Source organism: Podarcis melisellensis, assembly GCF_964234715.1.
Source record: "Podarcis melisellensis genome assembly, chromosome: 16".
Classification (NCBI taxonomy): Eukaryota; Metazoa; Chordata; class Lepidosauria; order Squamata; family Lacertidae; genus Podarcis; species Podarcis melisellensis.
This window is the reverse complement of record NC_138533.1, coordinates 22,150,034-22,168,018: the sequence shown is the minus strand read 5'-3', so window position 1 is coordinate 22,168,018 and position 17,985 is coordinate 22,150,034. Positions and strand designations below refer to the sequence as shown.

Genomic DNA, 17,985 nt, shown 5'->3' with positions numbered 1-17,985 from the left:
GCAGGCACATCTTTCCAGGGTCTGCAAAGTCCCACATTTAACCACCCTAACTATGGTCTGGCAGGAAAGGTTGGGGTGGATGCAATACAGGGGAGGAGGGGGTTGTTCAGAGATCCCAATAAATAACATGGAACTTCTGTCTCTCTCTCTCTCGCCTTTTTTGCCTCTATTTATACAGTTTTTACAAAGATGAATGGTGATTACTGCGCACAACGCCTTCCACAGAGTGATGGACTTCCCTTATCTATGTTGGAGATGCTATTTTGCTTCACTTGACCCCCTCCCTCAAATTCCCTGCATCATTTGTTGTTGCTGTTGTTTAGTCGTTTAGTTGTGCCCGACTCTTCGTGACCCCATGGACCAGAGCACGCCAGGCACTCCTGTCTTCCACGTATTGGAGCCTCAGCTTCAGGATCTGTCCTTCCAGTAAGCACTCAGGGCTGATTTCCTTCAGTATGGAGAGGTTTGATCTTCTTGCAGTCCATGGGACTCTCAAGAGTCTCCTCCAGCACCATAATTCAAAAGCATTAATTCTTCGGCGATCAGCCTTCTTTATGGTCCAGCTCTCACTTCCATACATCACTACTGGGAAAACCATAGCTTTTACTATATGGACCTTTGTTGGCAAGGTGATGTCTCTGCTTTTTAAGATGCTGTCTAGGTTTGTCCTGCATCATTAGCTCGGTGGATTTTAACTCCTCATTAATTCCGGAGGTGGGTTTGAGAATCGTAGGTTGTGGGAAACCCGTAGGTGGTCCCGGTTGTGGGAAACCCGTGGCCCTCCAGCTGTTGTGGGACTTCAAGTCTGCAAAAGAACCTAAGAAGAGCCCAACCAAAGGCCCATCTCGTCCAGCATCTTGTTCTCGTGATGGCCAATCAGATGACCCAACTGGGAAGACCACAAACATCCATGACTGTTGGCCATGTTGGCTTGGAGTTGATGGACATTGATGGAGTCCATCGAGCATCTGGAAGGCCACAGGTTCCTCACCCTTGGGTCTTACTAAGTTCCATGGCCTGGACTGAGAGATGCCGCTGACGTAACAAGTTTGACGATCCTGTTTGACGTCCTTGGAAGGCCTGCAACTGGTTTGTCGTCACACGACTGTCGCTCTATGGTGGCAGAAAGCGAGATTTCTGCAGCCGCCTGGGTCGGCCAGGGAAGATTGAGGGTGCAGATCACAAGAGGAGGAAGGGCATGGAGGACAGAAGCTGAAATGGATCGATCATAGAGTTGTAGAGTTGGGAGGACCATCCAAGTCCAGCCCCCTGCAATGCAGGATTCTTAGTGGATGACATAGCAAAGTCTACTCCGCTTTAATGGGGAGCAACAGGAACCAGCAACATGACCTGCTGAAGAGTGGAGGAATTTGGGGTGTGGCATCAATAGCACTCCCTCAATGGGATGGTCCAACGTTGGCTGTGATACAGGCCAGAGGAGGACGCACCCAGTTCTCTTGAGTTCCCAGAGCTGACGGACTGGTGTGAAGCAGATCCCATCCCTGCAGGAGAAACGTGCTAGAGACAGCCCAGGTTTGCACTCGCCGGCCTGCAATGACAAGGGATCAGTTTCATGGCTGGTTTTTTCTCATGGGTTGGTGGGTCAGGTGGAAGAAAGGAAGAAAGAAAGATGCTTCCCTCTGGGACGTCCCCTACAACTTAAGGTTGCTGAACGAGTGGTGTCATTTGCGTCCGGTCAAGAACAGGACGCCTTTCCGGATCTGCCCCTTGAGTCTCATTCCGTTGAGTCCATTGAAGTGGGAGGGAAGGGCACCCCCTCCTGGCCGTGGTCCGCTAACGCCGCAAGCTGTCGTAGCTGCCTGCCGACTCGCCGCTCCTGCTGCCGCTTCGCCGGCTGTTCCGTGCCCCTGAGCTGCTGCCACTGCGGCTCCGGTTGCTGCCGCTGCTGCTCCAGCTTCTGCTGCGGCTGGTCCTTTTGCTGGAGTAGCTGCGGCTACGGCCGGGGGAGTAGCTGAAGGGGCTGTGCCAGGAGGAGTAGCTGCTGATACTGCTGGGGGATGAGGAAGAGGGGCTGGGGCGGTAGTAGGGGATTGGGCGCTTCCGGGCACTGCGGAGACAAAAGAAAAGAAGAGGGAAGCTTTTTTCTTCCTCCTCTCACCACGCAAGAACTCACGGACATGCAAAGAAGCCGACGAGAGCAAAAACATTTGTCCAAATTTTGAAAGAAATTTCAAAAAAGGAAAATTAAATTTGCAGTTTAAATGTGTAACTTTGAATCAGTTTAGATTGCTTTTAAATGCAAAATCAATTTAGATTACTTTTAAATGCAAAATCAATTTAGATTATATATATAAATTGATTTTGCATTTAAAAGCAATCTAAATTATATAATCTATTATATAATCTATAAAATATATCTATAATATAGATTTTATTATATAATCTATATTTTATACAGATTGTATAAACTAATCTATTATATATAATAGATTATATTATATTTATATAATTGTATTTAAATGCAAAATCAATTTTAAATTCACAGAATTTTCATTAAATATATAGATTTAAATTTGCAGCATCTTCACCCTTAATGCTCTTTGTGCACTCAAAACTGCAATGGGGCAAAATTTGACACAAATTTAGTTCAGTAATGTCAATATATATTTTATGCATTTCTATCTCACCCTCAAAGCAATATAACCTCCAACATTTCTCTGATGAAAATAGGGATGTCCTGTTTATTATTATTATTATTATATTATTAATAATAATAATAACAACAATAATATACCCTGCCCCCATCTTACTGGGTTGCCCCAGCCACTCTGGGCAGCTTCCAACATATATAAAAACACTACACATTTAAAAATATCCCTATGCAGGGCTGCCTTCAGATGTCTTCTAAAGATTGTCTAGTTATCTCCCTGTGTTGGAGGTCACATGATTCCATACCCTCCAATATTTCTCTGATGAAAATAGGGATGTCCTAAGGAAAAGTGGGACATTCTGGGATCAAATCAGAAACTGGGATGGCTTTTGTAAATCCAGGACTGGAAAATAGGTACACTTGGTGGGCCTGCAATAACCCTGTGAAGTAAATTAGGCTGAGAGGCACTGATTGGCCCCAAATCACCCAGTGATTTTCATAGCTAGGTAGGGATTTGAACTTGGCATGTCCCAGTCCTAAGCCATTCTTTCTACACTGCCTCCCCAGTTAGAGGCAGTACGCTTCTGAACACCAGTTGCTGGAAACCAGAGGAGGAGAGAGTGTTATTGTGTTCAGGCCCCCTTTGTGTTATCCCTAGGTATCTGGGTGGCAACTGTGGGAAGAGGATGCCCTGCTGGATAGGTCTCTGGCCTGAAATAGCGGGTGATGCTGTGCTCTAAACCACTGAGCCGCTTGGGCTTGCTGATCAGTGTGGGATGTGAAACACAAGAGCAGTCAAGTACAACATTCCTAGAGTGAACATGTTTACACATGGGGAGGAATGTTTGTCCAGCCAGCGGGTAAACTTCCTGTTTCCTTCTGGGCTGGGACAGACTTCCTCTGCATGTGACTAGAGGTGGGTGTGGCCTCACCTGTGCAGGTAATGACAAAAGCACAGGGCAGGGCAGCCATCTCTCTCTCTATGACTACTTTCGTCAAAGAAACAACATCTGCTTAGCCAAAGATGCTTCCAGCCAAGAGAGGACAAAGGGACTGACTTCTTATGGAATAGTTTCCAAGTGTATGTTACTTTTCTAAGCTAAGTCTGCCTTCTGGGATCCTATTGTGAACAGAATGATATGTGAGTAAATGTTTCTATACTGTGTTGTGTCTTATCTTATATGAGGGAATTAGAGGAAAATACCAGAACAGTTATTATAGAGGCTTTAGTGAGCCTGAGCAAACGCATCTGCAGCAAGTTTAAAAAGGGGAATGTTACTCTGCTAAATTGTGGAACTTGTTAACACAAGTAGGAAAAGGATATAATCAGACAATATATCCTCTCCTGCATCCCTGAACATTCCCACAATCAGAAGGTCGGCGGTTCGAATCCCCGCAGCGGGGTGAGCTCCCGTTGCTCTGTCCCTCCTCATGCCAACCTAGCAGTTCAAAAGCAGACCAGTACAAGTAGGTAGATAGGTACTACTGTGGCGGGAAGGTAAATGGCACTTCTGTGCGCTCTGGTTTCCGGCACGGTGTTCCTTTGCACCAGAAGCGGTTTAGTCCTGCTGGCCACATGACCAGGAAAGCTGTCTGTGGACAAACACCCTTGGCCTGACACTGAGATGAGCGCCACAACCCCATAGTCGCCTTTGACCAGACTTAACCTTTTAGCAGACTGTTCTTATATTTTTATGCCTCTTGAGGTGTAATTCCCAAGTGCGTGGCAGCTCAGCCCTGACATCCAACCTTTCAGGGTGGTTTCATCACCTTGACAGCAGCTGAGAAGGACAGTCTTCTTTTTTTACCTCTGGGACAGCCCTAGCTCACCTTGTTATGCGTCGGGCTTCCAGATGGCTGGGGGAATCTCTTCTCCGCTTCCTCATGGGTGAATATGACTGCTTGCGGCGTCGCCGGTCACGGTGCCTGTGAGACTCCTTCCCACTGGACCCGTACTTGTGATCTCGTTCACGGTCCCTGAGAAAAAAATATAATCCCACGGATGATCAACAATGCTTATCTTAGTAAGTACTGGAGATGCAAAGAGGTTGAGGGAACGTTCTTTCATGTGTGGTGGACTTGTAAAAGGGTAAAAGAGTATTGGGAAATGATCCATAATGAATTGAAAAAAATGAACTAACTAGAATCCTTTCTATTGGGAATAATTAAGTCTGAAATTCTCAGGTGTCAAAAAAGGTTACATATGTATGCCACTGCTGCGGCCCCTTGTTTTGTTAGCCTAAAAATGGAAAATGAGCAAGGTCCCAACCAAAGAAGAATGGCAACTTAAGTTGACAGAATATGCACAACTTGCAGACTTGACATATAGAATCAGAGAATAAGAAGAACATACATTTAGAGAAGACTGGAAAACATTTATTGAGCATATGGGAAATAACTGTGTACAGCTGTAAACACTGGAAGCACTAAGGAAAATTCAACAGTGTAAATAAGTTATGATGGATGTAATGGAATACTGAATGGTATAGTTTCTGTAAATATGCAGGGATTTATGATATGTAAAATGAACAATGGAAAGAAGAACGGAAGTCATTGATATCTTAAGGATGTAAAAATGAGTACTTTAAATTGTAAAACAGAAAATTTAATAAAAATTACACACACACACACACACACACACACACACACACACTGCTTATCTTAGCTCAGGCAGATACACAAGTTCTTGTTATTTACTGGATTTGTCATATTTGAATATTTGAATATTTGGCAACTCAAAGCAAATATTCTAAGCAATAAACAAACACAGGCATGCATGGAAGCTTTTCTCCCTCTCAGAATGCTAGAACTTGTTCAGGGAAGTTTTTAATGTGTGATATTTTAATGTATTTTTAATCTTTGTTGGAAGCTGCCCAGAGTAGCTGGGGAAAGCCAGCCAGATGGGCAGGGTACTAATAATAATAATAATAATAATAATAATAATAATTATTATTATTATTATTATTATTATTATTATTATTATTATTATTATTATTATTATTACTTGTGGCCATCCAATGAAGTTGAGTGCCAGAAGATTCAAGACTCATAAAAGAAAGGACTTCTTTTGAACTATGGAACTCACTGCCACTGGAGGCAGCGATGAGAGCCACCAACTTGGATGGCTTTAAAAGAGGGTTAGACAAATTTGTGGAAGATCAGGCGATGAGCCATGACAGCTACCTTCTTCCTCATCGAGAAGTGCAAATTTGGCAGTTCCCAAATTAAAATGCAAAGGAAACTGAACACCTCTGTAATGGTTCTAGGGGTTAAAGGTAAAAGGAAAAGGTACCCCTGCCCGTATGGGCCAGTCTTGCCAGACTCTGGGGTTGTGCGCCCATCTCACTCAAGAGGCCAGGGGCCAGCGCTGTCCGGAGACACTTCCGGGTCACGTGGCCAGCGTGACATCGCTACTCTGGCGAGCCAGAGCCGCACACGGAAACGCCGTTTACCTTCCCACTAGTAAGCGGTCCCTATTTATCTACTTGCACCTGGGGGTGCTTTCGAACTGCTAGGTTGGCAGGCGCTGGGACCGAACAACGGGAGCGCACCCCGCCGCGGGGATTCGAACCGCCGACCTTTCGATCGGCAAGCCCTAGGCGCTGAGGCTTTTACCCACAGCGCCATCCGCGTCCCATGGTTCTAGGGGTTGCTCGTGCGTAAATCGACACCACACCTGGCTGGGTTACCTGGGTGAACCCTTTCTGTCAGGACAGCCACTCACCCGTGGCTGTCTCAATTGCTGGCAGAATCCCTCAGTGGGCGTTTCTTGAACTTCTTCCAGCAAAGAAGCTCTTTGACGCCTAGTTGCCGCCTACTCTCCCTGCGCGGAAGCCTTCTGCGCAGGGAGGGTGTGGGCAGCGGAGGACCCTTACTCTCCCCGCTGGTCTCCAGCAAGGAGTCATAGAGCCACCTCGCCGATTCCCCCATCTGCCCACCTTCTCCACTGGTGCTACGCTGAATTCCTTCCCCAGAAGATGGGCTGCTTCTCTCCCTCCCGGGATGCTCTCCGGAACCCCTCTGGAGCCCTCCCTCTTCCTCTGGCTCCGATGGCAGTTCCCTGACAACCTCCCCCAACCCTAGTCTTAAGTCTGCCCTAGGCCTGGTGTTGTTCCTGGCCACCACCAGGCCTTGTGTGGCTTTCTTGGGGCTGTGTTAGGCCCTGTGCCGGTCCTGGCGCTCACCTGGCCTCGTGTGACCTTCCTGGGGCTGCTCAGCCCCCCATCATGAGCAGAAGGCCAAAGACAACAAAGGTAAGAGAGGGGAGGGCAGAAGGAGGGGGGGGAAACAGGCAGGTGAGGAAGGGGCTAGCGGCAGGGGAGGGGGTGAGTGAGAAAGGGAGATGTGGGGTGGGGTGGGGCTTGCCCCAGTGCTGCTGGTGGTGAGGGTCAGGGTTTTTGATCCCTGGAATATGGCAACCCTAGATTAGTTGACATGGGAAGGAGGCCTCCCATATCTCCCATATCTTCTGTTAATAACCTCTTAACAACATCCTCAGATTTACTGCCCACCAACTCCTATCTCCAAGTCCTTCCTATCTCTTAAATATCTGCTAATGTCAAATCTCTTGCAACCATCTACAGAGCCTTCAAACATCATACTGCAACCAGCCTGTGAACCACCCTGAGACCCCCAGGTATATGGTGGTATAAACACTCAATGAATGATGATGGAGATCCTGGATGAGAAGTGTGTGGATGGTAAGATGGGGGCACTGGACACAGCCCAAGCGAGTGGTACCTGATAGGACTATAGCGAGCATAGCTGGGACTTCGTCGTTGCCTGGAGCTTCTGCTCCCAGGGCTTCTCTTGCAGGACTTGGGTGAGTAGCTAGGAGAACGTGAATAGGATCTGGAAACAGGGGAGAAATATAAGGCTGATGGGAAAGAGCAAGAGGCGCAAGATTCAATCCCCAACAGAAGCCGTATGCACTGGCAGGTGGTCTTCCTGAGGTTGTGGTTACACAGGGACACAGAACTGGTTCACAGAGACGTCTTGCTACCTGGTGTAGGCTTCTGTTGAGCTCAGGGGTGCAGAACCCTTTAGTCCTCTAGATGCATACCCTCCAACATTCCTCTGATGAAAATAGAGACGTCCCATCCCATAATGATAATTTTACTATTTATACCCCACACATCTTAGTGACCCAGCCACTCTGGGTAGCTTCCAACGTATATGGGTAAAGGTAAAGGGACCCTGACCATTAGGTCCAGTCGCGGACGACTCTGGGGTTGTGGCGCTCATCTCGCTTTACTGGCCGAGGGAGCCGGCGTACAGCTTCCGGGTCATGTGGCCAGCATGACTAAGCTGCTTCCGGCGAACCAGAGCAGCGCACGGAAACGCCGTTTACCTTCCCGCCGGAGCGGTACCTATTTATCTACTTGCACTTTGACGTGCTTTCAAACTGCTAGGTTGGCAGGAGCGGGAATGAGCAACAAGAGCTCACCCTGTTGTGGGGATTCGAACCGCCGACCTTCTGATCGGCAAGTCCTAGGCTCTGTGGTTTAACCCACAGCACCACAACATATATAGAGAAACCTAATAAAACATTAAACATTTTTTTAAAAACCCTTCCCTATACAGGATTGCCTTCAGATGGCTCAGGGGTCGGATAACTCCATACCTTCCAACATTTCTCCAGTGAAAATAGGGACATCCTAAGGCAAGCATGGCCAAACTTGGCCCTCCAGCTGTTTTTGGACTACAGCTCCCATCATCCCTAGCTAACAGGACCAGTGGCCAGGGATGATGGGAATTGTAGTCCCAAAGCAGCTGGAGGACCAAGTTTGGCCATGCCTGTCCTAAGGAAAAATGGGACATTCCAGGATCAAATCAGAAACCAGGACGGCTTCTGTAAATCTGGGACTGTCCCTGGAAAATAGGGACGCTTGCAGGGTCTGTAGATGTTGTCGGACCTCAGCTCCCATCAGCCCCTGCCAACGTGGCCCACTGTCGAAAAAGTTGGGAGCTTCATAGATCATAGAATCGTGGAGTTGGAAAGGGACACTGAGGATCATCTCGTCCAACCCCATGCCATGTAGGAATATGCAGCTGTCCCATAGGGGGATTGATCCTGCAACCTTGGCGCTATCAGCACCATGCTCTGACCAACTAGTCCAGCAGCATCTGGAGAGGCACAAGTTTCTCATTCTGCCTGGTATGAATGACAAGCAGTGTGGCACAATGGTTAGAGCATCGTACTAGGACCTGGGAGACTCCGGTTCGAATCCTCCCACTCAGCCATGTGAAGCACCTTGGGGGCCAGTCACTGCCTCTCAACCTAACCACCTCATGAGGTTGTTGGGAAGATAAAATGGGGACTTGGAGAACCATGTGCACCACCCTGAGCTCCTTGGAGAAAAAGGTGGGACATAAACACAATACATACCATATATAAATAATATACACATTTATATCATGCATTTTAAAATAGTACTTAATCAACCAAAACCTCTATGTGGTTTCAAAACATTTTAAAGCAAGCCTCCTCAGACATGCATAGTTGATATAAATTTAAACATGTAATTTTATTTGTGTGAAAACTGCTGATTTTGTTTCTGAATTCCTTTTTAGGTTTACTTTTTTTAAAAAAAAAACCTTGATTGTTAATTTGAAATTTATATTTTATGTAAGCTGCTTAAAAGCTTCAATGACCAAGCAGCATATAATTCCAATGTAAAAAACGAGTTCGCATAAAAACGCATACCTCTGCAGTTTCAAAACAAGTATACATAATCAAATTCCACGTTCAAAGTATGTTTCAGGATAGGCTTTTCTAAATGTAAAATGCTTTGGCGGGTCTTGAAAAGGATAAGTGTGAAGGTACCTCCCTGATATCAGGGGGGAAGGGGAGTTCCTGTGGGTCAGTACTGCCAATAGATGACCCCCCAAATACCTCACCTTGTCCCTGATGAACAGGATCTGCTGTGTGAAGACCGGGATCCCGCCTTGTGATGTAATAAATGGGAGTGGTTAGACTCTGGAGATGACCTGCTGGATGTAGAATCATTCCGGGCACAGGACCTAAGAGGCGAGCCAGAAAAAAACAACGGGTGAAAACAAGACTTTCTTTTCTGAGTGCCCAGGAGATTGCAACAAGCCTTTTCCTGAAAAGGGACATTTCACACCTAAAAACAGCATTCTAGCCTTACAGGATTTTGGCGCAGCAAACCAGTTTCTGCTCCAGTTTCACTCCCTTTAAACGATGCAATTTGAAACACAGAAAAGCTGCCTTATACTAGGTCAGGCTATTCATCCAGCTGGCTCTATACTGGCTACTCTGACTGGCAGCAGTCTACTCTTTACCCATCACTGCTATCAGATACCCTTTTGCCTTGCATGAAAAAGGTCCCAGTTTCAATCCCCAGCAACTCCAAGTAGGGCTATGTGAGAACCCTCTCTGAAACCCGTGTCAGCCTGTTATGATATGAGTACTACGCAGCTGCGAACAAGCAGTTCGATGTTTACATCACATGATGGGTCTAAGCGTGGGACAGGATGTTCCAGGCAATTCTCAGGGTTATGTTCTCAGTGTATAATGAGACCTTCCTGTTGTTTGTGCACAGGAGTCAGTCAGTTGCTCGGAGGATTCTGAGTGAGAAGACATGCTTTTGTACAGTGTATAGTCAGCAATAAAAGTAGCAATGTAATAGACTACTTTCTGACTGTTTTCTTTCTCCTGCTGCTATGCAAGGGGGAAGGGAGTGTGCACCTTTCATGAGGGAGGTGTCGCCTATTCAAGACCTCCCTGGTCTGTCTGGATGCCAGCCAGGGTAGATCACCGGCAACAGGCTCCGAGAGCCTGGGAAGAGGAGGCAGCCTTTCCCGAGGGGGCCTGTTTTCAACACAGCCATGAATTTGTCCAATCCTCCTTTAGAGCAATTTAGTTTGGCGGTCATCCCTGCCTCCTGTGGCAGCAAGTTCCATAGTTTAACTAGGAGGACTTTCTTTTATCTGAATCTTCCAACATTCATCTTCACTGGATGCCCATGAGTCCTAGTGTCATGGGAGATGCAGAGACACCTTTCTCTGGCCAATTACACCATGCATAATTTTATAAACCTCTTTCATCATCGCTCAGGTCCAGTATATCTGAAGGAGCGTCTCCACCCCCATCGTTCTGCCTGGACACTGAGGTCCAGCACTGAGGGCCTTCTGGTGGTTCCCTCACTGCGAGAAGCTAAGTTACAGGGAACCAGGCAGAGGGCCTTCTCGGTAGTGGCACCCGCCCTGTGGAACGCCCTCCCACCAGATGTCAAAGAGAACAACAACTACCTGACTTTTAGAAGACATCTGAAGGCAGCCCTGTTTAGGGAAGCTTTTAATGTTTGATGTTTTACTGCGATTTTAATATTTTGCTGGAAGCCGGCTAGAATGGCTGGGGAAACCCAGCCAGATGGGTATTATTATTATTATTATAATTATTTGGGATGATTCGGCCTTAGACCTATATGCAGCACAAAAGGTGAGCCACATGACCATGGTAGGCTGGGCCTCAGGAAAAAAAGTGAGTGGGGCAATGAATGTAAATGTCACCTTTATACATTAGGCTGCATTCTACACAAACACACACACACACACACACACCCCTCTTTTTCTAGAAAAAAACAGCCCTGCATCCAGGCACGTAAGAGCCATGATGAGAGTTCAAGGGCACTCATGACATGGGCGTAGCTGGGGGGGGGCAGGGAGGGGCAGTTGTTCCCCCCCTAAATCAATAAAAATACATAGCAAGCTAAGGTCCTGTGTTTGGTAGCTATCCAGCTCAGACCTGAAACATAGCAAGGCAGAATCATAGAGTTGGATGGGATCCCAGAGTGGCTGGGGAAGCCCAGCCAGATGGGCGGGGTATAAATAATAAATTATTATTATATTATCAGGAGCTACAGCAACTTCCTGTTGCTCCAGAGCTCAGACTTTCAGAGTGGTTTCTCACCTTTGATCCTTGGCTCGAACCCTTGGAGATGGATTGTCTAAAGTCGCCCCCTTCGTCCGGGAGAAGCAGCTGGTGAAGGAATTTCCTGAATCAGAACTGCTCCCGCTGCTCACCTTCCCGGAAGAGAAGGCCCGGCTGAAACCATCACAGACTTGATCACATGGTGGTTTGGGGCCCCCCTTTGACCTGGATGCACTTGTCTGGGTGGATGGAGGGGAAGAAGTATCATTTCCTGAGTCGTACTCGTGGGGTTCTCCATTCTGTTGGGCCAGCCTGCCAACCCGACCCTCTGCTTTTTTAAAGAGGTCAGCAGGGCACCCAGACTTTGAAATCTGCAAGCAAAACAAAAGCCATTGGCCAGCGTTTAAATAGATTTTTCCTCAGCCCATTAAGTTGTGTCTGATTTTATACACTCAATCATTATTATTATTTTTTTCCAAATAAACCTTTTTTCTTTTCTTTTCTTTTTAACCATCATGATGCACAGTCTGTAATCAAAGGAAAGAAAGAAAGGAAGGAAGGAAAGAAGGAGAAAGGAAGAAACGAACAAAGAAAGAAAGAATAAAAAACAAAACAACACATCTCCCTGAAAGAAAGAAGAAATGTCTTTTTTCCCCACCCAGATATAAATTGGAAGATTTTAAGGCATCATGCAGAGTCCTAGGCATGCGAATCAATGTTGAATGAAAGATCAAATAAAAATATATATAAAGCAGACTTAAAACCAAAGCCTTCTCTAAAAACAAAGGGGTTGAAAAAGAAAAGGAGAATCTTTAAAAAGACGGACAGACATATGCCTTAGAAATTAAACAGAACAGAACAGAACAGAACAGAATCCTGCAAGCATAATCCAGCTAAAATTAAGCACTTCTAGTTCCCATTGATTCCAGCAGGGGAGCCTTAAACAGCCATCGCTGACCTGGTTCCCTCCTTATGCCCCCTGCTGGTGGGAGTTGATGGGAGTAGTAGGCCAGAACATCTGGAAGGCACCAGGTTGACAAAGGATGGTATTAATCGTGCATAGGTTCTTTCTTGAAGAAATCAACAGAGTATAAGGAGGCAATTCAAAGCAATCCTATGCACCAGTATTCCCCAACCTGGGAAGTCCTCCAGCCTGTTTTGGACGACAACTCCCATCAGCCAACATGGCATATTGTCAGGGATAATGGGAGCTGTAGTAGCAACATCTGGAGTGCCACAGGCACCCAATCCCTGATACAAACGAATGTCCTGTCTTGCCCTGACTTTGACTGGAAGCCTACTGGAAGGACATAAGGCAGGCCAGTAGTTTCAGCACCATGGGCAAAAGGCTGGCCAGTGGTTTCAGCACCACGGAAAGCTCCAAGTGAGCTACTTGCTCCAAGAATGCCTGGGACTTAATTGAAGCCTTCATTGCCTCCAGGGGCCAGATCATCCCCTCTGAGACACCACACCTTCCTCAAGGAGTGGAAGGACATACTGCCTGGGACTGATGGGAATTGTAGTTCAAAACACCTGGAAGGCACCAGGTGGAGGAAGAATGGTGTACAGATTATATGAGATTAAATCCCATTTGAAATGCAGTGGGGCTCGATCCCAATTAGATATGGATCGATTGCATGTCCCATTGAAAGGAGTGAGACCTAACTCCTGAGGGAACATGCCTGGAGCCAAGCTGTAGAAGAGCTTAACTTTGGCTGGGGTCTTGCCCTTTTGTGATTGATCTCCATTTCAAATCAATCAATCAATCAATCAATCAACTCTCGACAAGGAGATGGGATGTCTATCACAAACTTTAAAAGAAAAGGAATCTCTTAGGAATGACATAAAGGAAATCTGGCAGGCAAACTGTAATGCCTTGAAACAATAATTAAAAGAAGAAAATGAAAGAAAACTTTAAGAAAACAAAAAGCAAAAACTCCCTCTGGGAAAAAAGGTAGACATATATATATCTCTTGGTGTGGTTTTTTCCCCCTCCTAGAAGGCACAGCTCAGGAATGGGGAACGAATGGACCCCCCAGATGATGCTGGACTACATCTCCCAGCATCCTCAGCAGCCAGAACGGCCAATGGTGGAGGATGCTGGGATTTGCATTCCTGCGACATCCAGGAGGCCACAGGTTAGTCACCCCTGGTACAGCTCATACTTTCGAGGGACCTCTAGTAATAAACGTCCTAGCATCTTGCGGTTTTCATCCACTTACCAATCAAGATTTCCTCCTTTAGTAGGGTAAGGTGTAAGAAAAAGGGAAGAGTGGGCATCATAAGTCCATCATTAGAGTCTCAAATTACAAGAGAAGATTAAAAAAAAGAAGAATCCACAAACCCTCTCTCTATCTCTCTCCACTCAAATGTTGGGTGTTTGTTTTTTTTGTCTTGTCTGATTTTAAACAAGCTTTGCCATCATTTTCTCTCTCTCTCCAAACAATCCCTTTTGAGCTCTTTCCTTTTGGCCACTAGTTTATCTGGGATTTATACGGCATCTATTCACATCATCACCTTTGGCTTTTAATGCGTACCCACATAAAAAAATAATAATTAAAAGGGGAACGGAGATTTTTTTTTTTTTGGGTAAAAAAAAAAGAGAGGAAGATTTCCCGCTTTGGTTTATAGTGAGGACCAAAAGGAAGACATAGGCACTGGCTACAAAGTACAAACACACCTCTTCCTTTGTGGCTCCCCACAATATCATCAGATCCATGGGGAGACGTTCCTGGGTTCTAGAGCAGCTCATACTAGCCTCCCCTGCAGACTGTCCCAATGCAGATTGCAAGACGTAGCAAACAACTACAACAAGCTCCAAATCTCACAAAGCAAGCTCCCTTATACCAAGTCAGCCACCTTATCTAGCTCAGGACTGTTTTTGCTGTCTGGCACAATGTGACAGCTGGTGCCCATTGAGACTGCTGGGGAAGAAGGCAGGGAGTCCAACAGCAATGGCGGAGGAAGAGGGGGTGGGGGGAGCATACGGCCCCTGGCACCACGATCCTGGTGGGGTTCCATCGTGGCTGCCTCCCCCCCCGTGCTGGGCACCATGCCCCCAAGATACGTGCCACACCCCTGTGGGTGGCGCACCATGCCCCAGGACGCATGTCACGCCCCCAGGATGCACACCATGCCCCTGGGACATGCACCACGCCGCTGTGGGTGGCACACCACACCCCTGAGACGTGTGCCACACCCCTGCAGGCGGTGTGCCATGCCCCCGGGCTGTGCACCACACCCCCGGGATGCATGCCAGTCATGCCCCTGCCTGAGAGCCAGTGTGGTGTAGTGGTTAAGAGCGGTGGACTCGTAATCTGGTGAACTGGGTTTGCTTCCCCGCTCCTCCACATGCAGCTGCTGGGTGACCTTGGGCTAGTCACACTTCTCTGAAGTGTCTCAGCCCCACTCACCTCACAGAGTGTTTGTTGTGGGGGAGGAAGGGAAAGGAGAATGTTAGCCGCTTTGAGACTCCTTCGGGTAGTGATAAAGCGGGATATCAAATCCAAACTCTTCTTCTGCTGCTGCTCTTCACCCCGGTGCTGGAGCGTGAAGCTCCACCACTGTCCCAACAGTAGAGGGCACCAGAGCCAATGACAGGCAAAACCAACTGATTCTGGTTTCCCATCCTTGTCCCTACTGAGTTATGCAAGGGGCAAGACTGAGAGGAAGCTGAAAGCCAGGGCTGCCCCCTGGACTGGTTGTAAGTGGAAAAGCAGGCAGCAGAGATTGAGTCTGGTGAAGGCAGTGCCCCTATCTCCACCTGGCATCCTTGGGCAGCTGTCAGGGCCTCGGGGGTCCCATCTGCCAGGTGGCTGGAGATTGAATCTTTCCAGCATTTTAATTACCCACAATACCCCCTGTCATAGTGTTGCTCCTCCAGGACGTTGTGAGCAATGAAAACTAAAATGGGGCCGGTCATTTGCATTTCCTGCAATGCCCCAGAATGATGTCACACCAGGGGCATTGTGGGTAATTAAAGCGGTGGGTGGTTCTCAAAGCCCTTTGCCACAGACCCTTGCCAAGGTGAGGAGGAATGTACTAGGGGACATCCTCAAGCAGGGGTTCCTAAAGTGGGTGGTACCATCCCTTGAGGGGGATTACCTAGGGGGTCTAAGAGGCAAGTGGGAAGGTGTAAATGGCTATCAGACTTTGAAAAGCTGGTCTTATGGGACTAAATTCATCAATTTTGTTGAATTAATAATAACACATAATAATAATAATTGTATCATTTGCACCCAGCCTACATGACTGAGTTGCCCCAGCCACTCTGGGCGGCTTCCAACATGAGAAAACATCAAACATTAGAAACTTCCCCTTACAGGGCTGCCTTAAGATGCCTTCTGAAAATTGTATGGTTATTTATCTCCTTGACATCTGGTGGGAAGGGGCATTCCACAGGGTCTCTGCCTGGTTCCCTGTAAACTCACTTCTTGCAGTGAGGGAACCGCCAGAAGGCCCTTGGAGCTGGACCTCAGTGTCTGGGCAGAATGATGGGGGTGGAGACGCTCCCTCAGGTATACAGGGCTGAGGCCGTTTAGGGCTCTAATTACTCAAACTAAATGGTGCAATTAAGGGCTACTTGCTTTGAATTTTGTCGTGTTATCACCTTCCTTATCAGGGGTGCCAAATTGAATAAAATATTGGGGGAGGCAGCAGGTAAGCCCTGCCCTGCAGAATCCACAAGATGCGGTACATGCACACCTTCTGAATGGCAATGTCCATCAACTTTGGGGGTTCCCGGCCCCCTCAAATATTTTATGGGGGCAGTGGTGAAGAAACCTCGGCCCCTGGGAGTTGGCTCCTAGGTTCCTTAGTGGGTTGTGCAGACTGCTATTCCGAGTACAGTCATACCTTGGTTTTCAAGCAGCTTAGTTCTCGAATGTTTTGGCTCCCAAACCTGGAAGTGAGTGTTCCAGTTTGCGAACTATTTTTGGAAGCCAAACGTCCGATGTGGCTTACGCAGCTTCCTATTAGCTGCAGGAGCTTTCTGCAGCCAATCGGAAGCCTCGCCTTGGTTCCTGAACGTTTTGGACTTCTGAAATGGATCCCATTCGAGAACCAAGATACGACTGTGATGCTTTTTATAGGTCAGGGTAGGGGAAACTGGGGGATGAGTTTATGGAACCAAGAAAAAGTTTCAGAGCGACAACCCTAGACTATCTGCATATAAACAAACTGAAATATTAACTCATTTAATGTGGGGCCCGGGAACTAACCCTCAGACCAATGCGCCACAGTTGCTGCACAGACACCTTCCGCCATTCATTCTCAAACGCGTTAATTTCACGGTGGGCGCCTTGTATCATATCGCTTTGCTTAGATCTCTATCTAGGTGAAACGATGGAGATTGCTCAGTTCTCCTGTCAAGAGAACATTGCTGTTACCGTTTTGCCGCCAGGCCATGGGTCTGTGAGATAGGCAAGAGTCCTGCAGGGGAAACTTCACTAAGCCTACTTACTCTTATCAAAAGTCCCATTGAACTCCGCAGGACTTAACTTCTAACTAAATATATTTGGGATCAGGCTGTTTGCAAGTTTTCTGATCAGGTCAAAACATTATTTAATTGAAGTGGGAGGAGGAGAAAAGAAAGGCTCGTACCTCGGGCTTCAATTTCCGCCGAATGCTTAACTCAAGAAGCAGGGTAGCCCAATAGGTTACAAAAGTATAATTGCAGCGAATTTTCCAATTAAACTGAACAAGCCTGTTTGGTGTGCTTTAAATGCCTCCTTGGAGAGACGTTGCTATCAATTTTCTCAACCGTATGGAACCAGCAATTTTTGCAGCGCGCTTAAGAAACCTCTCTCTTTCTGGGGGGTCTGTCTTGTGTTTTAAAGCTCCAACTTCAAAGTCAGAATATCCTTCCCTTCCAGGAGGTGCCTGGCGGCTGAACGAGCCTGCACAAATCCACAGATTTTCTGCATGAAGTCCCAGATTTCTCTTTGGCTGTTCTTTCCTCTACTCTCCCATACAACACTCCCACCCCACCCTGAAAGCGTGCACATCTATTATCAAAAGGTGAGTGACAGCCGCCAGCTTGGTTGGTTTCAGAAAAGGAGCCGGCAAATCGACGGAGGATATGGCTATCGATGGCTGCTGGCCACAGTGGCTATGATCTACCACATAAGAACATTGGAAGAGCCCGCTGGATCAGGCCAATGGCCCATCTAGTCCAGCATCCTTTTGCTCACAGATGCCTGTGGAAAGCCAGCAAGCAGGATTTTAGCAAAAGAGCCCTCTCCCCTCTTGTGGTTTCTAGCAACTGGCGTTCAGAAGCATTGCTGCGTCCGACTGTCGAGGCAGAGCAGAGCCATTGTGGGTAGTTGCTATCGACAGCCCTCTCCACCATATTGGAGGCAGTGTGCTTCTGACTACCCAGTGCTGGAAACTGTGGGATGTACAGTGGGCGGGGGGGGGGGAGTATTTGATCCCCTGCTAAATTTGCCCGTTTGCCCTCTGGCAAAGAAATGACCAGTCC

General features: G+C 47.2%; 1 protein-coding gene across 1 annotated transcript in view; it reads right to left on the bottom strand.

The window, feature by feature from the left end:
• Window positions 1–474: 474 nt before the first annotated feature.
• The window catches only part of SRRM4 (serine/arginine repetitive matrix 4), a 115,918-nt gene continuing 98,407 nt past the window's right edge, over window positions 475–17,985 (bottom strand). The window contains exons 9-13 of the mRNA XM_081892404.1: window positions 11,547–11,878; window positions 9,512–9,634; window positions 7,352–7,462; window positions 4,442–4,588; window positions 475–2,068 (exon numbers count right to left, since the gene is read on the bottom strand). Of these exons, the coding sequence (XP_081748530.1) occupies window positions 1,795–2,068; window positions 4,442–4,588; window positions 7,352–7,462; window positions 9,512–9,634; window positions 11,547–11,878 (987 nt within the window). The 3' untranslated portion in view covers window positions 475–1,794. The remainder of the gene's footprint in view (window positions 2,069–4,441; window positions 4,589–7,351; window positions 7,463–9,511; window positions 9,635–11,546; window positions 11,879–17,985) is intronic.